Source organism: Lissotriton helveticus, chromosome 2_1, assembly GCF_964261635.1.
Source record: "Lissotriton helveticus chromosome 2_1, aLisHel1.1, whole genome shotgun sequence".
In the NCBI taxonomy this organism is placed as follows: domain Eukaryota; kingdom Metazoa; phylum Chordata; class Amphibia; order Caudata; family Salamandridae; genus Lissotriton; species Lissotriton helveticus.
This window is the reverse complement of record NC_136059.1, coordinates 23,978,826-24,005,019: the sequence shown is the minus strand read 5'-3', so window position 1 is coordinate 24,005,019 and position 26,194 is coordinate 23,978,826. Positions and strand designations below refer to the sequence as shown.

Genomic DNA, 26,194 nt, shown 5'->3' with positions numbered 1-26,194 from the left:
CTGATGAGCTGTATTGAGCGGGTCACAGTAGCAGCCTCTGATGAGCTGTATTGAGCGGGTCACAGTAGCAGCCTCTGAGTGAGTCACAGTAGCAGCCTCTGATGAACTGTATTCAGCGGGTCACAGTAGCAGCCTCTGAGTGAATCACAGTAGAAGCCTCTGATGAGCTGTATTGAGCGGGTCACAGTAGCAGCCTTTGATGAGCTGTATTGAGCGGGTCACAGTAGCAGCCTCTGAGTGAGTCACAGTAGCAGCCTCTGATGAGCTGTATTGAGCGGGTCACAGTAGCAGCCTCTGAGTGAATCACAGTAGCAGCCTCTGATGAGCTGTATTGAGCGGGTCACAGTATCATCCTCTGATGAGCTGTATTGAGCGGGTCACAGTAGCAGCCTCTGAGTGAGTCACAGTAGCAGCCTCTGATGAGCTGTATTGAGCTCATCGCCTCTGATGAGCTGTATTGAGCGGGTCACAGTAGCAGCCTCTGAGTGAGTCACAGTAGCAGCCTCTGATGAGCTGTATTAAGCGGGTCACAGTATCAGCCTCTGAGTGAATCACAGTAGCAGCCTCTGATCTGTATTGAGCGGGTCACAGTAGCAGCCTCTGAGTGAGTCACAGTAGCAGCCTCTGATGAGCTGTATTGAGCGGGTCTCAGTAGCAGCCTCTGAGTGAGTCACAGTAGCAGCCTCTGATGAGCTGTATTGAGCGGGTCACAGTAGCAGCCTCTGATGAGCTGTATTGAGCGGGTCACAGTAGCAGCCTCTGAGTGAGTCACAGTAGCAACCTCTGATGAGCTGTATTGAGCGGGTCACAGTAGCAGCCTCTGATGAGCTGTATTGAGCGGGTCACAGTAGCAGCCTCTGATGAGCTGTATTGAGCGGGTCACAGTAGCAGCCTCTGAGTGAGTCACAGTAGCAGCCTCTGATGAGCTGTATTGAGCGGGTCACAGAAGCAGCCTCTGAACGGGTCATAGTAGCAGCCTCAGATGAGCTGTATTGAGCGGGTCACAGTAGCAGCCTCTGATGAGCTGTATTGAGCGGGTCACAGTAGCAGCCTCTGAGTGGGTCACAATAGCAGCCTCAGATGAGCTGTATTGAGCGGGTCACAGTAGCAGCCTCTGATGAGCTGTATTGAGCGGGTCACAGTAGCAGCCTCTGATGAGCTGTATTGAGCGGGTCACAGTAGCAGCCTCTGATGAGCTGTATTGAGCGGGTCACAGTAGCAGCCTCCGATGAGCTGTATTGAGCGGGTCACAATAGCAGCCTCTGATGAGCTGTATTGAGCGGGTCACAGTAGCAGCCTCTGAGTGAGTCACAGTAGCAGCCTCTGATGAGCTGTATTGAGCGGGTCACAGTAGCAGCCTCTGATGAGCTGCACTGAGCAGGTCACAGAAGCAGCCTCTGAACTGGTCATAGTAGCAGCCTCTGAGTGAGTCACAGTAGCAGCCTCTGATGAGCTGTATTGAGCGGGTCACAGTAGCAGCCTCTGAGTGAGTCACAGTAGCAGCCTCTGATGAGCTGTATTGAGCGGGTCACATTAGCAGCCTCTGAGTGAGTCACAGTAGCAGCCTCTGATGAGCTGTATTGAGCGTGTCACAGTAGCAGCCTCTGAGTGAGTCACAGTAGCAGCCTCTGATGAGCTGCACTGAGCAGGTCACAGAAGCAGCCTCTAAACGGGTCATAGTAGCAGCCTCTGAGTGAGTCACAGTAGCAGCCTCTGATGAGCTGTATTGAGCGGGTCACAGTATCAGCCTCTGAGTGAGTCACAGTAGCAGCCTCTGATGAGCTGTATTGAGCGGGTCACAGTATCAGCCTCTGAGTGAGTCACAGTAGCAGCCTCTGATGAGCTGTATTGAGCGGGTCACAGTATCAGCCTCTGAGTGAGTCACAGTAGCAGCGTCTGATGAGTTGTATTGAGCGGGTCACAGTAGCAGCCTCTGAGTGAGTCACAGTTGCAGCCTCTGATGAGCTGTATTGAGCGGGTCACAGTAGCAGCCTCTGAGTGAGTCACAGTAGCAGCCTCTGATGAGCTGTATTGAGCGGGTCACAGTAGCAGCCTCTGATGAGCTGTATTGAGCGGGTCACAGTAGCAGCCTCTGATGAGCTGTATTGAGCGGGTCACAGTAGCAGCCTCTGAGTGAGTCACAGTAGCAGCCTCTGATGAGCTGCACTGAGCAGGTCACAGAAGCAGCCTCTAAACGGGTCATAGTAGCAGCCTCTGAGTGAGTCACAGTAGCAGCCTCTGATGAGCTGTATTGAGCGGGTCACAGTATCAGCCTCTGAGTGAGTCACAGTAGCAGCTTCTGATGAGTTGTATTGAGCGGGTCACAGTATCAGCCTCTGAGTGAGTCACAGTAGCAGCCTCTGATGAGCTGTATTGAGCGGGTCACAGTATCAGCCTCTGAGTGAGTCACAGTAGGAGCGTCTGATGAGTTGTATTGAGCGGGTCATAGTAGCAGCCTCTGAGTGAGTCACAGTAGCAGCCTCTGATGAGCTGTATTGAGCGGGTCACAGTAGCAGCCTCTGAGTGAGTCACAGTAGCAGCCTCTGATGAGCTGTATTGAGCAGGTCACAGTAGCAGCCTCTGATGAGCTGTATTGAGCGGGTCACAGTAGCAGCCTCTGATGAGCTGTATTGAGCAGGTCACAGAAGCAGCCTCTGAACGGGTCATAGTAGCAGCCTCTGAGTGAGTCACAGTAGCAGCCTCTGATGAGCTGTATTGAGCGGGTCACATTAGCAGCCTCTGAGTGAGTCACAGTAGCAGCCTCTGATGAGCTGTATTGAGCGGGTCACAGTAGCAGCCTCTGAGTGAGTCACAGTAGCAGCCTCTGATGAGCTGTATTGAGCAGGTCACAGAAGCAGCCTCTGAACGGGTCATAGTAGCAGCCTCTGAGTGAGTCACAGTAGCAGCCTCTTATGAGCTGTATTGAGCGGGTCACAGTAGCAGCCTCTGAGTGAGTCACAGTAGCAGCCTCTGATGAGCTGTATTGAGCTCATCACACAAGCAGCCTCTCAACGGGTCATAGTAGCAGCCTCTGAGTGAGTCACAGAAGCAACCTCTGATGAGCTGTATTGAGCGGGTCACAGTAGCAGCCTCTGATGAGCTGTATTGAGCGGGTCACAGTAGCAGCCTCTGATGAGCTGCACTGAGCAGGTCACAGAAGCAGCCTCTGAACGGGTCATAGTAGCAGCCTCTGAGAGAGTCACAGTAGCAGTCTCTGATGAGCTGTATTGAGCGGGTCACAGTATCAGCCTCTGAGTGAGTCACAGTAGCAGCCTCTGATGAGTTGTATTGAGCGGGTCACAGTAGCAGCCTCTGAGTGAGTCACAGTAGCAGCCTCTGATGAGCTGCACTGAGCAGGTCACAGAAGCAGCCTCTGAACGGGTCATAGTAGCAGCCTCTGAGTGAGTCACAGTAGCAGCCTCTGATGAGCTGTATTGAGCGGGTCACAGTAGCAGCCTCTGAGTGAGTCACAGTAGCAGCCTCTGAGCGGGTCATAGTAGCAGCCTCTGATGAGCTGTATTGAGCGCGTCACAGTAGCAGCCTCTGATGAGCTGTATTGAGCGGGTCACAGTAGCAACCTCTGATGAGCTGTATTGAGCGGGTCACAGTAGCAGCCTCTGATGAGCTGTATTGAGCGGGTCACAGTAGCAGCCTCTGATGAGCTGTATTGAGCGGGTCACAGTAGCAGCCTCTGATGAGCTGTATTAAACGGGTCACAGTAGCAGCCTCTGAGTGAGTCACAGTAGCAGCCTCTGATGAGCTGTATTGAGCGGGTCACAGTAGCAGCCTCTGAGTGAGTCACAGGAGCAGCGTCTGATGAGTTGTATTGAGCGGGTCACAGTAGCAGCCTCTGAGTGAGTCACAGTAGCAGCCTCTGATGAGCTGTATTGAGCGGGTCACAGTAGCAGCCTCTGATGAGCTGTATTGAGCGGGTCACAGTAGCAGCCTCTGATGAGCTGTATTAAGCGGGTCACAGTAGCAGCCTCTGAGTGAATCACAGTAGCAGCCTCTGATGAGCTGTATTGAGCGGGTCACAGTATCAGCCTCTGAGTGAATCACAGTAGCAGCCTCTGATGAGCTGTATTGAGCGGGTCACAGTAGCAGCCTCTGAGCGGGTCACAGTAGCAGCCTCTGATGAGCTAGGGGTCACAGTAGCAGCCTCTGATGAGCTGTATTGAGCGGGTCACAGTATCAGCCTCTGAGTGAGTCACAGTAGCAGCCTCTTATGAGCTGTATTGAGCAGGTCACAGTAGCAGCCTCTGAGTGAGTCACAGTAGCAGCCTCTGATGAGCTGTATTAAGCGATTCACAGTAGCAGCCTCTGAGTGAGTCACAGTAGCAGCCTCTGATGAGCTGTATTGAGCGGGTCACAGTAGCAGCCTCTGATGAGCTGTATTGAGCGATTCACAGTAGCAGCCTCTGAGTGGGTCACAATAGCAGCCTCAGATGAGCTGTATTGACCGGGTCACAGTAGCAGCCTCTGAACGGGTCACAGTAGCAGCCTCTGATGAGCTGTATTGAGCGGGTCACAGTAGCAGCCTCTGATGAGCTGTATTGAGCGGGTCACAGTAGTAGTCTTTGATGAGCTGTATTGAGCGGGTCACAGTAGCAGCCTCTGATGAGCTGTATTGAGCGGGTCACAGTAGCAGCCTCTGATGAGCTGTATTGAGCGGGTCACAGTAGCAGCCTCTGAGTGAGTCACAGTAGCAGCCTCTGATGAGCTGTATTGAGCGGGTCACAGTAGCAGCCTCTGATGAGCTGTATTGAGCGGGTCACAGTAGCAGCCTCTGAGTGAGTCACAGTAGCAGCCTCTGAGTGAGTCACAGTAGCAGCCTCTGATGAGCTGTATTGAGCGGGTCACACTAGCAGCCTCTGAATGAGTCACAGTAGCAGCCTCTGATGAGCTGTATTGAGCGGGTCACAGTAGCAGCCTCTGAGTGAATCACAGTAGCAGCCTCTGATGAGCTGTATTGAGCGGGTCACAGTATCAGCCTCTGAGTGAATCACAGTAGCAGCCTCTGATCTGTATTGTTTTTACACAAAACAAGGGAAAACCCAAAAGGAATAACACTAGGGTCCTTGGGCAGTAGTCTATTATACAGAACAGAGGACCCTAGTAATTTTAGGATCAAACATAAGCTAGACATACACTAGATAGTACATATGGCCTTTGTCCAGCCGGACAAGAATTTATTTTTGGAATATTATGTATTGGTTCATAAGGCAAACATTTATACACAAGTGGGCACAACCTGTGACCCACAAAGAACAAGACAAAACAAGTGAAAGCAAATTATGTAAGGACGTTCAAGGCGGTCTGTACTAGTATTCAGTTTTTTACAGACTTAAATTCATTTTAGCAAACCATTGTAAAGCGTAATGTGACTTTGCAAGAAACATATGGTGCTTTTAAGGTCGACGACGTTTCGATGCAATCTAGAATACATGCATCATCATCAGGACAAAAAATTAAATAAACATTTCATGTTTGTCTTGAGAACATATTCATAGCCTCTATGACATTTTTATAGCTATCACTGCCAGAACCCCATCCGTCGTGCCATCGAGCAAGACGTTATCAAAACCCTTTAACGCCGGAGCATAGCGCTGCCGTGCACGTACACATCGGACTCTGTAACAATACTTTTTTACTTCACCCAACGCGGTGCACCAACCTGAATAGATATTTAAAATTCGGTGAAGTATACACCCGAATCCATGTTCTTTTTTATCGGAAACTCACGTGTCCCCACGCAGCCATTATTTAAAAATGTCATAGAGGCTATGAATATGTTCTCAAGACAAACATGAAATGTTAATTTAATTTTTTGTCCTGATGATGATGCATGTATTCTAGATTGCATCGAAACGTCGTCGACCTTAAAAGCACCATATGTTTGTTGCAAAGTCACATTACGCTTTACAATGGTTTGCTAAAATGAATTTAAGTCTGTAAAAAACTGAATACTAGTACAGACCGCCTTGAACGTCCTTACATAATTTGCTTTCACTTGTTTTGTCTTGTTCTTTGTGGGTCACAGGTTGTGCCCACTTGTGTATAAATGTTTGCCATATGAACCAATACATAATATTCCAAAAATAAATTCTTGTCCGGCTGGACAAAGGACATATGTACTATCTAGTGTATGTCTATCTTATGTTTGATCCTAAAATTACTAGGGTCCTCTGTTCTGATGTGTATTGAGCGGGTCACAGTAGCAGCCTCTGATGAGCTGTATTGAGCGGGTCACAGTAGCAGCCTCTGATGAGCTGTATTGAGCGGGTCACAGTAGCAGCCTCTGATGAGCTGTATTGAGCGGGTCACAGTAGCAGCCTCTGAGTGAGTCACAGTAGCAGCCTCTGATGAGCTGTATTGAGCGGGTCACAGTAGCAGCCTCTGATGAGCTGTATTGAGCGGGTCACAGTAGCAGCCTCTGAGTGAGTCACAGTAGCAGCCTCTGAGTGAGTCACAGTAGCAGCCTCTGATGAGCTGTATTGAGCGGGTCACACTAGCAGCCTCTGAATGAGTCACAGTAGCAGCCTCTGATGAGCTGTATTGAGCGGGTCACAGTAGCAGCCTCTGAGTGAGTCACAGTAGCAGCCTCTGATGAGCTGTATTGAGTGGGTCACAGAAGCAGCCTCTAAACGGGTCATAGCAGCATCCTCTGGACGGGTCACAGTAGCAGCCTCTGAGCTGTACTGAGAGGGTCACAATAGAAGCCTCTGATGAGCTGTGCTGAGCAGCTCACAATAAAAGTATTAAATGTTAATCTGTGCTGAATGGGTCACAAAACCATCCTTTGAGTTGGGCGGGCAGCTCACAATAGCAGCCTCTGGTGAGCTGTACATGCGGCTTACAAAAGAATCCTCTGAGCTGTACTGAGCGGCTCACAATAGCAAGCTCTGATGTGCTGCACTGAGCTGTTGACAGTACTGCTTCTGTTGATCTGGACTTACCTCTTGATTAGAGGAGAGGATTATCTCACAATAAGTGTCTGCTGCTCTAGGCTGCGCCTCTCACAGGAGCACCTCTTAGTTGCTGGGCTGAGTCGCTCTCTATACCAGCCTTTGTGGAGCTGGCCTAGGCCTCGCACAGCAGATGCTTGTAAGCTGCCAAGAGCCAAAGCGTGTTGCCCTGGGATGTCTGGATGTTGGAAAGAGGTGTTTCAGAGATTATGAGCAGTTCCTTCCACTTGGGATACTTCACGCATTGTCTTCTTCTATTCAACGGTGCTTGTCTCACTGTCTCTTGTCTTTGCTAATGCACAACTTGGTGCAACAACTTAAGCATTTGAGGTCTGTTGTTGGTTCTGAATGCATATGAATGATTTGTATCTTTCTTCCTAGAAAAAGAGCAAAGACCACTTTGGCCTGGAAGGCGATGAGGAATCCACCATGCTCGAAGACTCTGTCTCTCCCAAAAAGTAAGTGCAGAACTTTTCCTTGCCACCCATGTATTTTAACACGTGGTTTGTTTTTCTAGTTGGGTTGTAACCCCTCCCTGGTCTCTAGTGAGACTTCTTCTCTTTGGATTGCACTCCTGGGATGTGCTCAAAACCTGAATCCAGCAGGCGGTCAAAGGAGGAGTGTAGGAAGCTGATTCTGTATATGATATTGCCACTAGGTGGTTATACCGGGCACAGAGTCCAGGGTTTCCCCAAAAGTGTACATCGCTCAATGTAAAACACAAAGTGCTCTGTTAGAGGTAGTGTGGCAAGCAGCCTTAGGCCTAACAGAGGGGAGTGCAAGACATTTATTGCAGAACATCGACCACTAATGGACACACGACTCAAAAAAGGAGAGCCACACCAATTTTAGAAAAATACACGTTGTGTTTTATTGTAAGACCAAGATCTTCACAATAAGGTGATTATGTTTTAAAATAAAAATACATTTCACTTTTAAAAGTCAATACTTATAACAATTTCTGAAGTCTTTATAGATGGCGAAGAGTGCTCCACTGAGAGGGTATGTGAGCAGGAGAGCAGTGTTTATTGGCTGTCTTATGAATGGTCAGATTGGCTGGAGTATGTGATGTCACAGAGTGCAGATACTGCATGATTGGACGTTGAAGAATGATAGCTGAATATGCTTGTGACCAGAGGGTGCCTCTGAAGGCTGCAGCATGGATTATGCCACCCTCAGAGACCCCTCACCTTAATTCCCACACACTGCCAGTGCAGGCTGCGTGTTTTGGTGCAGACTAAACTGAAGAGTGGAAATGGCACCCATTGGAGTAGGGGTATAAGCATGTGTTCCTCCCTTCAATCTGTCTGTTTTTTCATTAGGTTTGTTCCTTTATTTTGTGACACAACACAGTAGTCCAGTTAGAGTTTAGTGAAGGAAGATATTTTATTTCCATTTATTATTTCTTGAAGCCATTTCACTCTTTTTTTTAACATGTTTAACGGCAGGATGGTAAGAAAAGGGGACAGCTGACACGTTTCGCCCTATATGGCAGTTTGAGCCAGGGCTTTTTCAAGGCTAGTTTGTAATATTCAGATGTCATACAGTCTATTGGTAGTATATCCATCTTTCGCTGTGTTGCTGTGTCAGATCACAGCAACACCACGAAAGATGGATTCATCCTGGAACTAAAACCTTGTCACTTTGAATTGTGAATATTCTTTTATACTAAAAGGAAGAAATTTGGAATTTAATATACTACCAGAACCCCAGGGCCTCCTCCCTCCTGCTGTACACGGCCACACGATAGATGGTGTCGCCTGTGAGAGGAAGGGCGTTCAGGCTGTGCCAAGATGTGACATGAACCGTGTAATGAAGAAGGCATCAAGCCTGTGTGGAGTGGTAATGAGCAGGAGTTGAAATGTGTTTTCTGGAGTTTGAGGGTGTGTGGTAGTTAGTGGACTGTGTAAGTGTTCTCGTCTGTGCTTCGTACTCCCGATGAGGGAAGGAGACACTGTGTCTCTTGTTTCTAAGCGCCATAACCACACGTTTCTCCTTTAGTGCCCTGGAACTGAGGCTTAAGTGCTCAATGGCTGAATTAGGACTCTACCCAAGTTGCCCAATTGTGGATGGGTTTCTCGTCTTCGACCCCTCTGTATTATAAGACACAAAGGGGCATGAGGTCTTGTGGTCCCATTTCTTCAGTATAATTATTTGTCTTTGAAAAGTTCTTCATTTGCATATCACACTCTTGCTCCAGTGGTTTGTAATGAGCCTGTTGTCCATACTGTACACCCACTGCTCCCAACGCATTCCTCATCTTGAGTTACCTTTCTTTTGCTCCTCGATAGGTCGACGGTTCTCCAGCAGCACCAGAATCGCATTGAGACGGTGAAGACTGGATCTGTCGCCCTTCCTGGCATAATGCGCCCAGGCGCAGGAGGGCCAGAAAACTTTGAGAAAGGATCCATGCCACAGGCTCAGCAGCAGATTACCAGTGGCCAGGTGCATCGCGGGCACATGCCCCCTCTGGTAAGAGCCCGCAGTCATGTAATCTGGTGCATTGAAGGCACATGCCCCCTCTGGGAAGAGCCCACAGTCATGTAATCTGGTGCATTGAGGGCACATGCCCCCTCTGGTAAGAGCCCGCAGTCATGTAATCTGGTGCATTGAAGGCACATGCCCCCTCTGGGAAGAGCCCACAGTCATGTAGTCCGGTGCATTGAGGGCAGACAAACATCGGCATCCCACAAATGGGCGATAAATCGAACAGAAATTCAAAAGATATTTAAATAAATGGTGAACTCCGCAAATCGATCTATTTACAACACCCCACAATGCAAAATGGCAACACTTCGCATCCAGGTAACCGTACAAACAGTCTCCAGGGAATGCGCTATAGATGGACTGGTCAGGGACATTTGCTTACGCTTTTCCCCCGGATAACACTGCTACACAGGGTACTCAACAAATGGAGGCACAGCCACATGACTTTATTACTCTTAGCACCTCAGTGGGCCAGACAAACCTGGGTCTCACAAATAATGGAGAGGACTCGAGGGGCGATGCACGAGTTCCCCAACAGAAAGGACCTCTTAACTCTGCAAAACGGAAAGGTGCTACACCCAGAACCAGAGACCCTAAGCCTGGCAGCCTAGCTCCTGAGGACCTCAGACGACCAGAGAGCACACTGGCAGTACCCAGAGCAGTGAGAAAACCTACAACAAGAAAATGTTACACAGCGAAATGGAAAAGATTCTCTCAATGGTGCCTTAGAGAAAAACTTACAAGGAAGATGATCACGAGAATCAACAGTACTAAAATACTTAACATATTTACTACAGAATATACAAAGCTACACATCTATAAGGGTACACTAAGCAGCAATTTTAGCGTACCCAAGGGAAAGAGTTTCTTCAAATCCCATAAGGTCAAGAGATTCCTAGAAGGAGCAAAGAGAATAGCGCCTCCAAAAAGGATTCCACCTCCTGCATGGAACCTCAATGTAGTACTCACTCAAAAGACAAAAGCACCATTCGAACCAATGCTCAAAGCAACGCTGCAGATGCTCACACTAGTGGTAATTACATCACTACGTAGAGTAAGTGAATTACAAGCTCTAACACTGCAAGAGCCCTACTTCCAAATACATAATGACAGAATTGTCATGAGAGCAGATCCTCAATTTATGCCAAAGCTGGTATCAAAGTTCCACGTAAACCAAGCAATTCAAAAACCAAGTTTTTTCCAAAACCCAAAGACGCAAGCAGAAAGGGCAATACACACCCTGGACACGAGGGCCATCATGTACTACATAAAAAGAACCGAAGAATACAGTAAAACAAAACTATTCTTCACGGCTGGTGCCGCTTGAGTGGAGGGCTCAGTGACCTATAGTTGGGCTAGTTGGGCTCCCCCCTGGTGACGCACTTCCGGGGACGGGTTGCAGGCGGGCCTTCCCTGGTGACTCCTAGTTGAAGGGAATGGAGGCACCGTCGTGCAGCGGACGCGCGCAGCGGACGCTCCGCGGGCGCGCCGAAGGCTCGCCAAAGGTGAGCCCGTCTGCGCCAGGTCGGGCCCAGGGGCCAGGACCCTTGGCTCCCCCCTGGTATATTCCAGACAGTCGCTATTACGCTGTGATTCACTTGCCTACACACTACCAGATAGGGTAATACTGAAACTTAAGCGGGAAGGACTCCTGAGACCTAAGGACAGCACCGAGTTAGCAATCAGAGCCTCCGTCCAGGGTACTTCATTGAAACAGGCGAGCAGGCAGGGGTGTAAGTTTTCACTGCTCAACACCCGATCCTTGCAGAAGCACTGTCTTGAGGTTTTCTCCTTCCTGCAGGAGGATACCGTAGATATCCTCTGCGTTACCGAATCCTGGCTTAATGAGTCCTCAACTCCAGATTTAGTGGCAGCCTTACCGCCTAATTTTTCCGCTATCCATGCCAACCGGCCAGATAATGTGAGGGGGGGTGGTGTCGCATTCCTCTTTAAAAACACTCTGAAAACCGAAACACTATGTTTAGAGAGTATAGAAGGTGTTGACGTCCTTGGTGTGAAATTCTGCTCCCCTACGGACTGTGTGGCTTTTCTTTTAGTCTACCGCCCACCAAGCACAACAGTTAAGTTCATGGAACCGTTCCTGAAGGTGGTCCAGAACCTCCGTACTCGTTATAAAGGGCTGGTGGTGTTAGGCGACTTTAACTTCTTCCACTGGGAAATTACCCCGAAGGACGGCCAGGTAAAACAACTTGATGAAGTTTTAACGCTCCTGGGACTTACACAGGTGGTAGAGGAGCCAACCCACCAGAAGGGCCATACCTTGGATCTGGTCTGGTCCTCTTGCCCACTTTTAGCACCCCCGGTGATCTCCCCATGTCCCTGGTCTGATCATTATCTGATTGAAGGCCACTTTCCTCTCCTGTTGGGACAGCGGGAAGTTAAGTCACAGTGGAAACTACTGCGCAGTTGGAAGCAGGTTAAAGCTGATGTCTTAATTACCGCTCTATCACAAACCTCATACCCCCCGTCGCCGATGGACGATGTGGATACGGAAAGTGCCGCCTTGCAGTCTTTACTCAAGGAAGCTATTGAGGTTGTTGCCCCTGTCCACAAAATTAGAATGAGAGACAAGGGCAAAGCTGCAGGATGGCTTAAAAAAGATCTTGGGGAACTGAAGCAAGTTCTTCGCCAACGCGAAAGAGCTTGGCGGAAGTCCCGTTCGCCCACTGCACGTGAGGCGTACACTCTGCAGCTTGCGTCCTATAAAAAAGCTATTAGTTTGAGGAAGGCCGCATTCTATGACACAGCCATCCAACTGGCAGCCAACCCCCAGAAAGAAGTATTTAAGGTCCTCAATGATCTACGCATAGTTAAAGAGCCAAAGCCCTCCTTTAATTTAAAGGACTGCAAAGACTTTCAAAACTTCTTTATGAATAAAATTAAGGACTTGGTAACAGAAATCTGTCAGACCCCAAACCTTTCATGCTCTACTGAACCCCTCCCAATCCCCTTCAGACCAACTACGCAAAACCTATCGGTTTTACCAGCCCTAACCAAGGAATGTTTAGCGACCATACTGAATCGGGTGAAATCTGGCTCCCCAGCAGACCCCTGCCCACCTCAGATTTTCAAGCTGGTATTGCTCGGATTGGAGGATAAAGTCCTCACGCTGCTGAATCACTCCTTGGAGACGGGACATGTGCCCTCCAACTTTAAAGAGGCAAGAGTGGTCCCGTTACTTAAGAAACCAGGTGCCGACCCAAAAAACCTAAAGAATTTTAGGCCAATTTCCCAGCTCCCTTTTCTTGCTAAAATTCTAGAGCAGCATGTGTTGCAATCTCTTACCCACTTCCTGGTAAGTAACCACCTTCTTGAGCCCAATCAGGCGGGTTTCAGAGCTCACCACAGCACGGAACTGGTTATGCTGTCCGTGCTGGATGACCTGAGACTCAAGGCTGATAAAAAAAAACATGTGCCCTGATCCTCTTGGACTTATCCGCGGCATTTGATACCGTTAATCATTGCCAACTACTATCGCGGATAAAGGACCTAGGGATCCAGGGCACAGTCCTAGCCTGGTTGAAGTCCTTCCTTGAAGATCGGTCGCAGCGAGTTCAACTTACAGACCTTGTGTCTAAACCAGTGAAGTTGACTTGCGGTGTGCCCCAAGGTTCGGCTCTATCACCCCTGCTTTTTAATATATATCTTCAGCCTCTGATCGCAGCACTGAACAGGATGGACTGTAGAGTCTATAATTATGCTGACGACACACAGATCCTGATTCAGATTGACGACACAGCTCAAGCTCATTTGAGAATGCAAAACATACTCAAATTTACAATCAGCTGGATGTCGGATAACTCTTTAAAAATAAATCCAGACAAAACTTAAGTCCTGGCAATTACAACAGTTGCTAATCCATGGAGTGATCAGTTTTGGCCGGCTGAATTAGGGCCACGTCCAGAACCAGCGCCAGTAGTAAAAAGCCTCGGCATCAAAATTGACGCCTTACTATCTATGACACAGCAGGTATCATCTGTGGTGGGCATCTGTGTCGGCTTGATACGCCAGTTGCGGAAACTCTCCTCACTACTGTCCTTTTCCACGATGAGGCTGGCTGTTTCCGCCTTGATTCTGGCACGGCTGGACTATGGTAACTCCTTATACCATGGCCTCCCAAACAACCTGCTGACCAGACTTCAGGTTGTAATGAACAATGCGGCCAGGCTAATTTTTAACAAACCCAGGCACACCCGAGCGATGCCGCTACTTTACAGCCTACATTGGCTGCCAATTGCCCAAAGAATAAAATTTAAAAGCCTCTGAATTGCGCATAAGGCAATCTACGGCTCAGCCCCCAAATACATCAAGGATCGGCTCTTAAGGTATATGCCGAGTAGGACCCTTCGGTCTGCTGTGGCATGTAACCTGTTATGCCCTCGGTATAATCTTACATCCAAGGGTGGCAGAGCTTTCTCTAGCACCGTCCCCTCGGCATGGAACCACCTCCCAGCAGAACTCAGGAAGGAAACTAACCTGTTGTTGTTTAGGAAGAAGCTGAAGACTGTGCTTTTTGGGGAGGCGTGGGGGCCTCTGTGATTTGGCACCCTGTGCCTACTGATGTTGTGTGTCCGCTGATAGCGCTTAGATACCCCCGGGTGATACAGCGCTCTACAAGCTCATGATAACATAACATAACATATCATTTGCCAACAGTTACTGTGGACGAACAGTCACAAAGCATACCATTGCAAGATGGATTGCACAAGCCATACGATTGTGCGACAAACAGGAGGGTCAAACATTACATGTAGCACCGCACGCTCACTCAACAAGGAAGAACAGTAGATTTTCTAGTAAATGCACCTATTCAAGTCATTTGCCAAGGAGCAACAGGGTCTTTGGTGCACACATTTACAAAGCACTACTGCGTCAATATTCAAATGAATAAGGAACCACTCGTAGGACAAAAAGTCTCACAAACCAGCGTTCACCCTCCACCCAGCCACCACAAGACTAGCAAACCGCTACAGAGTCTATGCACAGCAGAGTGGATCTAGAAAAGAGTCACGCTGCAAAATGAATAGTTTCTTACCTGTCGGTGTAGTTGTGCAGCTTGAAAAATTTTCTGGATTAATAGCGAACCCACCCACCTCTGCCAGAAAGATGAGACAGCAGGAAGAAATAAAGAAGACAAGAACGAACAAGGGGAAAAAAAAGGAATCTAAAGATGCCAACCAAAGGTGGGAGCTTCCGGAGGAAGCACGTCGACGTCACAGAGGGACACCAAATGTTAGTATGTCGCGCCCACCGGCCATGGAAAAAAGAAGAGAAGAAATTGTACAATTCCGGACCCAACGACTAGATGGCGGAATAATTACAGCATAGTGAATCCAGAGCTGCAAAACGACACCAACAGGTAAGAAACTATTCGTTCCATCTCCCTCCAGCCACCATGTGATGCCCGGAGTCCTGTATCAGGTCATCTCTGCTCGTTCCCACATGGACATCTATTGTAGTCGCTTGTCCTGTAGACAGCGCTTGAGCTCTGTGTTTCTAGAGATACTGCACAGCACTCTTCATGGTTCCTCGGTGAAAAAAATACTCTGTGACTGGACACATCCGCTGCAAAGAGATTGTCTTGGCCCTGGGCCTTTAAGAAAATAATTTGCCCAGAGATTGCTTCCAGAGATGTTAAGAAGGGCCACTTTATGCTAATTAGCTACCTTTGAGCCATGTTTGAGAGGAGCACATGATTCATGAAGGGCCTCCTGGCCTGGGGATGTGGAGTGGGGTGGCAGACGGGTTGGTTTGATCAGCTGGTGATGCCCCCATTCATACCTTGCCCTCTTCTTTTGCAGACCTCCGCTCAGCAAGCCCTGACTGGCACCATTAACTCCAGCATGCAAGCCGTGCACGCCGCCCAGGCCACGCTGGATGACTTTGACACGCTCCCGCTCCTTGGACCGGATTCTGTGAGTACCCGTCTATCTTTTTCATTGCAATTTAATATTTTCATGTGGGTGATGCTTCGAGTTGGGACAGACCACATTGTCTTCATATTGTATTGCTTTCTTGATGGTGGTTTCAAAGGCCGCAAGGCAGATACTTATCGCTTTTAATGTTTCTTCAGCGTGCCAAGGACTGGCGTCTGAATAAGATGGATGAATCAAAACATGAAATACACTCCCAGGTGGACGCCATTACTGCCAGCACAGCCTCGGTGGTGAACCTGACTGCAGGTATGTGCGAATACTGCGATGTATACTGTGCTCCTGTTTCATACGTCCGTGCCTGTGATCCTCTGCCTCTCCCTCCTGCCCTGTGAGGAAAGGTGACCTGTCCTCTGCTTCTCACCTGTTTCACTGGTAGATGCTTGCTCTTGGGGTCCAGTTCCTCCTCATTAACCACCACAGCGACTGTGAATAACATCTGTGTTGTGATTCTTGTTGTCCGAACGGTCTTCGAGCCCTGTAAAGTCCATGAAGTATGGTCCTAGCTTCTACTGCACCACTGAAAGGTATGCACCATTTGTGCCTGCTACTTTCACTGTTCGCAAGGTCAGTGAATCGAATAGATGGTGGATAGCGGAGAGAGGCTGGATAACATGAGATGCTCCATCGTTGCTAATGTTCTGACCCCGAGGCCTCTAGGCCACACCTAAGCAAGGTGGTTCGTAAATGGACACGTCACCCATCGGGCATTTAAATGTAACCACCTCTCAGAAGAGGACCTAAAGGCCCTAATGACAGCACCTTCATGTCTGGGTGGCAGAGCGTCGAGTGATACTAATCTAGCTCTGACTCTTAATATGAACACATTTGTTATTGCTTCACTGAGAGAAGAGTTTGTTCTTTATTTGCTTTAGAGCGTTCTTCTTCATGCCACTTGATCACCAGCCATCCGCGCCCGCTTTAGAAGGTGTAACACCTTGGGTGATTGGCAGGCAGGGTCTTCAGGCCCTGAAGAGCCACATTTGTGGGCTGATGTAGATAATATATGTGAACCAGAAGGGAGGTGGCTCGTCTCATCCTGGCTCTGTCTACAGCCACCGACCCTTTCAAAGGCCTGGCATGTCAGAGCCTCTCGTGTTACCGGGTGGTAAGCCTCCAGGTGGCTTTCAAAGGCCTGGCATGGCAGAGCCTCTCGTGTTACCGGGTGGTAAGCCTCCAGGTGGCTTTCAAAGGCCTGGCATGGCAGAGCCTCTCGTGTTACCGGGTGGTAAGCCTCCAGGTGGCTTTCAAAGGCCTGGCATGGCGGAGCCTCTTTTCTTACCGGGTGGTAAGCCTCCAGGTGGCTTTCAAAGGCCTGGCATGGCAGAGCCTCTTTTCTTACCGGGTGGTAAGCTTCCAGTAGGTTTGCAGCTGGTGATGTAAATTCATTTCAATGGCTTGGGAAGGCAGCACAGCTTTACAGAGCCTGGCAGAGGGTGCCTTTTTCATTTTTCTGCTGACCAGGCCTCATTCTTTCTCACCTTGACTCCCCCGGCCAAGATTGAGCAGCTGTGAGCTCTTTATTAACATTCTCTCCTGCGACGGGCAGTCACTCAGTTTCCCCCATACTGTCACTCAGTTTCCCCCGTACTGTCAGGGCCAGACTGACCAAGTTGCACTTCTCTGAGCCTAACCCATTGCTACCTTGCTTGCAGGTGATCCAGCGGATACAGATTACACTGCGGTGGGCTGCGCGGTCACCACCATCTCTTCCAACTTGACCGAAATGTCCAAGGGTGTAAAGCTGCTGGCTGCGCTGATGGAAGACGAGGGTGGAAATGGGCGGCAGCTCCTGCATGCGGCAAAGAACCTGGCGGGAGCGGTGTCTGACCTGCTGAAGACGGCTCAACCTGCCAGTGCTGAGGTGAGTGACCCGTAGGAAAGCCTCAGACAGTAAAGTCTCTTGAGATGTGAAGAGCTGTATGTTGGTGGAACTTTTACCTCCGTGCATTGTGTTTTTTCTACCTTTGAGTTCCCCGAAAGCAGGAGTGCCCCTTTTGTAAACTCATCCTACCATGGTTCAAGCTCGCTAAAACCGTGAATCACACACACAGTTATATCTGACTCGTAACATACTGCCTCTATACTTTATTGTAAGAAAGTGCACTCTTTTTTCATGGTTGCCCCCACTTTTTGCTGAGCTACTGATGTGCTTTGACTGAGTGTTCCCTAGGTATCTGCCAACCAAGTACCCAGGGCCTGTGTTCCTTCCATAAACCTGCATTGAAACCTAAACCCAATTGGCAACTCTGGCCACCTGTCAGCCCCTGGTAAATGGTACCACAGGTACCCAGGGCACTGTGGCCAGAGAAGGACTCTGAGGGCTGCAGCACTTATTGTACCACCCTTAGGGGCCCTGTACCCTTAGAGACACACACACTGCCTTTGAAGGCTGCGTGTCTTGGTGCAGAACAAAGTGAAGAGTCGACATGGCACACATCCCTGTGTGCCATATGTGAGAAAGTGCCCTCTTCCTGCATGGTTGCCCCCACTTGTTGCTGAATCGCTGGTGTACTTTGACTGAGTGTGCCCTGGGTTCCTGCAAATCAGGTGCCCAGGGCCTGTGTTCCTCCCATAAAACTGCATTGAAAACAAAACCCAATTGGCATCTCTGGCCACATGTCAGCCCCTGGTCAATAGTACCACAGGTGCCCAGGGCACTGTGACTAGAGAAGGCCCCCAAGAGCTGCAACACTTATTGCAGCACTCACACACTGCCTTTGAAGGCTGCGTGTTTTGGTGCAGAACAACGTGTAGAGTCGACATGGCCTACATCCCTGTTTGCCATGCCCACAACTCACTGCCCTGGCATACATCAGTCACCCCTCTAGCCTGGTGCAATATAACAGTGGCGAGGGTACAGGTGCATGAGCCCGGACACCTACAGTGCCTAAGCCAATTCTTAGACATTGTAAGTGCAGTGCTGCTATTAGGAGTATATGGTGCTGGGAGGTAGTCATTACGAACTCCCCAGCACCATGATGGCTTTACTGAAAATTGAGAAGTTTGGTATCAAACATCTCAGCACATTAAACCCACACTGATGCCAGTGGTGAATTTAAAGAAAAATTCACTCAGAGGGCATCTTAGAGATGCCCCCTGAAAAACGACCTAATAGTGTCCAGGCTGAGTGGCTGCTCACCAGCTGCCACCACCAGACATGTTTCTGGACCCCTAGATCGAGAGCCTGCTGCTCTCGGGGGGCCTGAAACAATGCACATCCTGGAATGAGGTGCCTCCTCCCTCAGGATGGGTAGGGTCTATGAAGGAGAAGCTTCAAAGGCTTGCCACCTTTGTGAGCTTCCCCAGGCCTTTTGCTGATTCCAGGAACTGGCCCCCACCGGTTCTGACCCCCACTTTAGGTGGGAGAATCGGCAGGAAAATCAAGAGAGGGAGGGAGGGAGGTGTGCCCACTTTTGCCAAACCCGCTCCTCAGGTGGGAAGGTGAGGTGAAGCACAACTCTGTCCCCGCCATCTTGCAGATGGGAGGACCCAGCCAACCAGAGTGAGGCATATGCTCCCCTCCCACATAAGGGGTGTTCCCATCCCAAGGAAGGGACCCATTGGGCCCAACCTTTACCTACCTGTAATGCCCCAAATTCTAGTATTTAGGGCAAGCCCGAACCTTGCCTCCTCAGACACGAACCAACTAAGAAAAGAAGAATAAGGACCGAAAAAGCTGTGCTAAAGCTAAGAAGAGGAGTATGCCCACTGACTTGGCCCCAGCTCTACCATCCTGTCCCCACCTCGAACCTGCAGAAGCGAAGTCCCTTTGTCTCCGGCAGCCAGCAACCTATAGATGGCCAACTAGTGTTGGGCCCGGATGTTTGTGGTTTGTTTTTCTTGTAGAAAGTCTTTGGAAGTCACGAGATAGGTGACTCCTCCTTTGGACACCTCTGGAAATCTCCTACATTTACAGACGCACTCGCTTGTGTCTCCCTTTGCTGACAGACGCACACATTCACTTTCTCCATCACATGTATAGTTCCTAACTATGTCTCTCTGTGCCGTTTACCCCATGCTACTCTCAGACTGCATGGGGAAATCCCGTAGTAAATGCTGAGTGATTGGCTGTCCTCCCACACTCCGCTCTGCATCATTTGTGAGTGGATTGCAGCTGCACATGGTTGTGCTGAGAGGAGCAGTGACTCTCCACAATCCTGGCCAGAGGCCATAATATGCTTGGGTGGAAGGGAGGTTTTATCCCGCTCCCCTGCTTTGGAGCTTCATTTTAGTTGTTCTTTAGTTTTGCGCTTGACAAGAAAGCGCTTCGGGCATACCTTTGACAAGGAACTCACATTGCAGTTTGGGAAGCCGAGCTCCACACTCGATACGAAGAGTGTGTGAGCTGCCACATTACGCGATAGAACACACTCCTCAACCAAATACACTTAGTTGATTGTAATTTTGCTTCCTTGAATATCTTGCACTGAGCGACAAGGGAATTCTCAGAGGAATGTGTGTAGCTGCCGTGTTTTACAATCAAGCAGAAAAAACAAGCTACTTCAGTTGCACAGCACATGATGTAAAAATAGAAAACTCATTAGAAAAATAGGAAGACGGTGTAGACGAGTGGTTTAGGAAATCAAAAGTTGTGATGAAAACCTGCAAATTCACCCAAGGAAATGAGGGGACATTAAATGGTGTGTTGCACCAGTAACAAGTAACACTCTAAAGCACCAGTAACAATCTCAAATATCTTTTACCAAGATGTCATTTGAAGGGAGCAGTGAGCTAAGAAGAGTCTTTGGGAGAAAAACAGTCCGCGGCGGTTCACAACCCTAGTAGAGTGGGGCCAAGCCAGTTATCTCTGGCACCCGTCGCCTCTTTCTGGGAATCATGAAGGCAATCTAGGATCACCTGGTGTTCATTTTGCATCACTGAGGAGCACAAAGTCCTGTTGTTCCATACCCTTTTCGATAGCAGTGTCCCCTGGGTCTGACCCTCCACAGACCCCAAATCATCCACTCTTTGACGTGTCCCCTCAACCAGCAGGGAACCTCTGCCCATCTCTGAAACCGAGCTCCTACCCGCCGAAGATGCCGTATATTAGTGCCTAGAAGACATCACAGATTATCTCCTACATCAAACTAAGCACAGCATATTTGCTCACTCTCCAGAGTCCATTGAACCATGTCTTGCGTCGACTGCGCTGTAACCTTGCATGAGGCCAATAAGCGTGACATCAACACGCCTGACCGTGCGGAACATTGGCAACAGCAAAGGCATCATCTTCAACCAAGACCCTGGGGATCCATTGAATGTGACTAATAAACACACATTTAATACCAAAACTTGTATAGAATCTTGTGGTTCAACTCTTCTCACATGTTGAAATTGATCTCAATCAGATATTGCTAACCGCCATATAATCTGTGCACTTATTTTTCTGTAATCTGCTTTATACAACACCGCACTTTAAACTGATTATCCAACACGGTCTGTGACCCTCCGGTTACTTTATTAAGGGATGTGATTTTACTTATCTCTTTTAAGAATACTTTCAGAAAATTGGCCATGATATCAAGTACTTCAGTATCCATTGGATTGCAGAGGAAGATCATTGTTATTTTTTTATTTATAATTTCATTATTAATCGGCAGACACGTAATCTATTTGTTTTGAGGTCCTACTTTCTGCGTAGCAATAAGGAATGTGTTGTATCCTCCACCCGCTGCCTAATTTACAGTTCCACCAACCGAAGCCCAGAAGTTCAATGTTTAGTTTTATTTTGTAAGGGAAGATTTAACATCAGTGTACCGGTGGTATCTCCTGACTCAATACCCCCAGTTCTCTCTTCCATTGAAGAGATTTTTTAAATGCCTCATTGGAGTTCTTGAGTGCTCTTTCCTGTGAGGCCTTCCAATGTTTCCATTGGTCGAGATGCTTTCTTATTTGCTTCATTTTTAAATGCAGGGTTTGTGTGTAGTAGATCTGACTTTGTCACTAATGTTCAGTCTGTGAAGATACCTTTTGCTTTTAAGTCAGTCCACCTGATGCACAAGATCTTCCTTGGACAACCCCTCCGTGGAACTTTAGACGTGCATCAACATCTTATGTGAATACATAGATGCATTTGTGATATTGCGGATACAACAAGAGGTTCTGCTTTTTGGAAAAGAGACCTCCTTTTGGGATGTGTCTTGGAGGCCCTTGGAGTTGGGTGCCTTACCAAGGCCCGTGCAGAAGGCAAGACATCTGGGTGTCATCTTTGACACCAAAGTATGTTTCTCGGAACAAATCAATGCTGTGACCTCAGCAGGGTTTTTATGCTGAGGGTTCTTGAGATGATTCTGCATTTCATTCCGTTTGGTCTACATATGACGGCGGTGATGGCACTCATCGTCTTGTAGATAGATTATTGCAATGGCCTATCTTTAGGCACCGCTAAATATCTGACAAAAAAAGCTTCAGTCTCTGCAACTTGCAGCAGCAAGATCATTATTGAAGGTCCCCAAATTTGGAACAATCTCTCCTCTAATGCACGGCCTCCACTGGATTTTAATTAAGCCCATTCACAGAGCCCGTCCGGCCTTTTTTCAAGATCGCTTCGCAAGGTATATTTGTTGTAGGAACCTTAGATGGAGCTCCGCGCATATAATCACTGTCCCGAGGAGAAGCAAAGCAAAGTGGGGGGAAGAATGTTCTTGCACCGCGGAGGGAAGCCCTGGAACTCCTTGCCTTACGCTCGCAACTAGTCCTGCAGCTATTCAGAAAACAGTGGAAGACCTGGTTGTTTTCTCAATAAGTGTCGACTACGCTAAAGGTATGTCCTGAGTCAGGAGGTGTCCTAGTTTTGATCCGTATAGCGCTAAGACACCTTTGGGTATTGCACACGCTATAAAATTATTTCATTTCACATTTTTGGACATATTTCGAGTACTAACCCACACTCCGTTTATTCAAAAAGCATAACACCATTAGGTTACATTTTTGTCATCTGGACAAATCCTCTTCATTTCTGCACCAGTTGCCTCACCTCTGAAAGGTGACAGCCAACTATAGATGAGGGGGAACGATCTCTGTTTGTTTTTTAAATACATTTCTGAGCAAACATGCACACCGCTTCCCCATTCGGATGTCATTTATCCAAAGGTCTATCTTTGTAGTTCCTTGTACCAGTGGGCTTTTCCCCCGCCTTCCATGTTGGTCTTGTACAGCGTGATGGTTGTTTTACATCTGAGGAGTCGGTGAGATCGCTTGTTAGTGCTGCCAAGGTATTATAACATGTTTAAAAGCTTATAGTACAAATCTAAACGTTCCCATGCTAATACTGCCAAGTTACTGACGAGAGATTGCATGTTTTGAGTTGTGCATCTCAGGACCCCTGCTCTGCACAGATTGTGATGCTTATACCTTCCTGTTGGACCTGTAGGTGGAGCTGGGCAATTCCTGTGCTAAATATTGCCTTTTGCTTCTCTGCTTGTACCATTACTTCACCTTTGTGTGTGTTGATGTACCCGTTCTGTTATTGTTTGAGAATGTTCTTGTTCTGGTAGACAACCTCTCAATACTCTTTAAGTCAATCTTTTCAACAGCATTTTATGAAATGTACATATCACAACAGAGAAACATAGCAATTGTCTATTTACTGACTGTGTTTTTCTGTCCCTAGCCGCGGCAGGTGCTCCTCCAGGCAGCTGGAAATGTGGGCCAGACAAGTGGGGAGCTGCTGCAGCAGATTGGGGAGAGCGACACCGACCCCCGGTTTCAGGTCAGTACTCTTCCTCACACTTTACAAAAGTTGGCAGTAGCAGTAATGGACAGTTGGAGACTCCAGCAGCTACCACAGTACACCTTGCACTGGTCTCCCCACCTCCACCCCAGCGATCAGACTCCTGGGTGTCCTTTCCTATCTGTTTCTTTACAGCCCACCCCATGTGTCTCTGCTCATTCAACCCCCCCCCCCCTTTTGGCACTGTGCTCCTTCCCCTTGTACCTGGCCTTGTTCGTGTCTGATTCCTGCACCTTATTCTGGAATCACCATGCTTTCCCCAGAATGTGTCCCAAAACCTTTCATACCTGCTACCTATTTTTTTTTAAGACTTGTTTTTATTAATCACTGCTTTCAGCTTATCCATACATGGTCATTGTACACCTGCTACCTAATTACCCCAGGAATCCTGCTTCCCTGAGCCTCCAAAATTTGACTTTCTCTTCTATCCTCAAACAAGGTTTTTTTTCTTCCAGTTTTTACTTTAACGTTTGTCCAGTCTTTTTTTTCCTTCTGTAGGAATAGTCTTTCATGGGCATTTTTAACTTGCTACTAGAACAGTAAAATTAACCACTGGCTATTGTGAATTTCCCACAGATGACAGGGATGCGAGTTACTCGGTCCATTCTCACTTCTGACCGAAATACGGTAAAACACAAATCCAGAGACATCAAATAAGCTTCATATTATTTTTATTTCCACTCAATTCTCAAATCATTCCTTTTCTTCAACGTTTTTCTGTTTGTCTAATTTATTCCTCTTTAGCTTCACTTAAAATGTTTACACTTTATCCTGATCTATTTTTGTAAATGTTTCTGTAGTTTAATTAAATTGTGTTCATACTATCCTTCTTAATCTAGCATATTGCTAAAAGTGTATCTGTTTATTCTGCCTGCTCTTGCTAGTTCTCTTCTTCATTCTCAATGAACCTTCAGTTTCTCCAGGAGCAGATCTTTCATAGATGCTCGTGTTTAAAGTAATCCACATCCCCAAGCTGGGAATGCTCTGTGCAGTAAAGGCGAGCAGATTTACAAAGAACAGATTCTTTAACTGCAACTGTGATTGTGTAGTCCTCATGCCAAGCTCTGCTCGGTTGCCATTCTGACTTTTGCCTTCTGTACTTCTTTTTAATGCATACCTTTGCTGCACTTTTCTGCTTTTTGCAGAATTCTAAGAGGCTGTTGACAGTTATTTGTGGGTATTTGGCCTGTGCATGTATTTTTCCTCTGATCACGCCTGCAACCTTTTTAGTCAGCATGATAAAGTGTAGGACTTGATTTTCAAAACGTTACGTAAAATGAATCAGAATCGATTTACCAGGAAATTCACAGCATGATGTGAATCTGATTTGTTTAGAGAGTGTGGCTTAACGACTGGAGCTACCAACTTGGGAACTGGGGATACCGGGTTAGTCTGATCATTGACTCAACATCCGGTGATTCTGGGCAAATCACTTAATCTCCCCATTTCTACAAAAAATGCATGTGTAATGTAACTGGCGCTTATAAAGCTCTCCAATATCTTTGGGTCAAGTTTGCGCTGTATAAAACTGCGGGGAAAAAAGACATTCTGATGAATACTTCTAACTTCAGATCCCTCCACTTGTGAATATTGACCAAGAGTCAGAATGGACCTGGAAAATGTAAAGAAGTAATCCGGTGTGCTGGAAGATGGCATCGTGTGGCTCCGTGTCACCATTGTTCCGCTCCAGAAAGGACGAGTGAAGCCACATATAAGCACCGCCCATGCAAGCTGATGTCAGTTCCTTTCTTTCCCTGCCTTCAAGATCACAAATGTCACTGTGCCAAGGTGCAGGGGAAATTGTTACCCCATAAGAAGTCTGCATTCAAACCAGGTAGGAACTGTCTCAAACCGATGTCTGTGACAATCCCTCACAAAGTGCATCGTTGGTGCCGGGGATTGGAGCAGGACTCCAGGCTCTGTGATGACTGAATCCAGAGGAACCTGAAGGCCATATGGGACCTCAAGGCAAACTCAAGAGGACTCCATGATGTGACTGATCGGAGTCGAAAGGAATCTCCCTCTGAGTCCTTCCTATGGCGGATCATGGTCATGGTCAACGTCCTTGGGAAAGTCTAAGACAAAGCATAAGACGTCAAAGTGGGAATCTGCTCCTTCCCGCCATTTCAAACTCCAGAAAGTGCATGAGGGCCTCAGCGCGCATCTTGGTTTTGCCCTGATCTCTATTGGTGCCAATTTAGAGAGTAGTCCCAGCGCAGCTTGAGTTTCGTACCCCTCGGTGGTGATACAGCTAGGAAAATCCTTCAGAGAACATTCTATGCCTTTTTGGCACTTTACTGGACGCCCTTGGGGTCCCATGGATCTGCAAGAGATTCCAGCCAGACTTCCATCAGCCGACCTGCCTCTTGAGCCTGCATTGGGTTCAGCCCTGGCTCCGGTGCCGCCCCCTGCATTGGGTTCCGCACTGGCTCCGGTGCCACCCCCTGCAAACGGGTTCCTTTGCATCGATGCTAGTTCTGCCAGGGTTGGATTTACTGCCCATTGTGCTGTGTGCAGTATCCACCAAGGCCTCACCGGAAGCTGCACCATGACGGTTGTAGGAGCAAGCGGAGCTCACTGCGCTGACCTTGTCATCATGTCGAGATTTTTGTCTAGAATGATTCCCATATTTCTGGCGTGGTCGGTGGGTCTTGGTGTGAGTCTCAACTTTGTCGTCCATCAGGTATCCACCCATGGGGAGTTCTTGCTTCTAAAGCCCGGAACTTCAGTCCGTTGTAGTTAAGTTTCAGGCAGTTTGTTCTCATCTATTCCGCCACCAGGAGCGTGCAGTTGGTGTTGTTGGTTCTGATGATGGGTGTCTTGTCCGTCAGGGAGAGGATGAGTTGGGTGTCATCTGCATAGGAGATGATGGTGATGCCTTGGGGTATGATGGAGTTGGAAAGTGGAGTTATGTAAACTTTGAACAGGGTTAGGCTGAGGAAAGAAGCCTGGGGGACTCTGCATACCAGTTTCTTGGCCTCGGATGCAAAGGGGGATGGTCTGACTGTTGCAAAATCATCCTGCGCCCTGGGCAACCACCAACATTTTGCTGA

General features: G+C 48.1%; 1 protein-coding gene across 3 annotated transcripts in view; it reads left to right on the top strand.

The window, feature by feature from the left end:
• Positions 1-26,194, top strand: part of TLN1 (talin 1) — a 750,278-nt gene that overhangs the window by 464,500 nt on the left and 259,584 nt on the right. For 2 of the 3 annotated variants that reach the window (XM_078674421.1, XM_078674420.1), the window contains exons 13-18: positions 7,347-7,423; positions 9,257-9,437; positions 15,275-15,388; positions 15,547-15,655; positions 17,062-17,270; positions 23,022-23,120. In XM_078674421.1, coding sequence (XP_078530547.1) covers positions 7,347-7,423; positions 9,257-9,437; positions 15,275-15,388; positions 15,547-15,655; positions 17,062-17,270; positions 23,022-23,120 — 789 coding nt within the window. Of the gene's footprint in view, positions 1-7,346; positions 7,424-9,256; positions 9,438-15,274; positions 15,389-15,546; positions 15,656-17,061; positions 17,271-23,021; positions 23,121-23,717; positions 23,769-26,194 lie in introns of all 3 variants that reach the window. The other variant, XM_078674419.1, reaches the window with a different exon arrangement.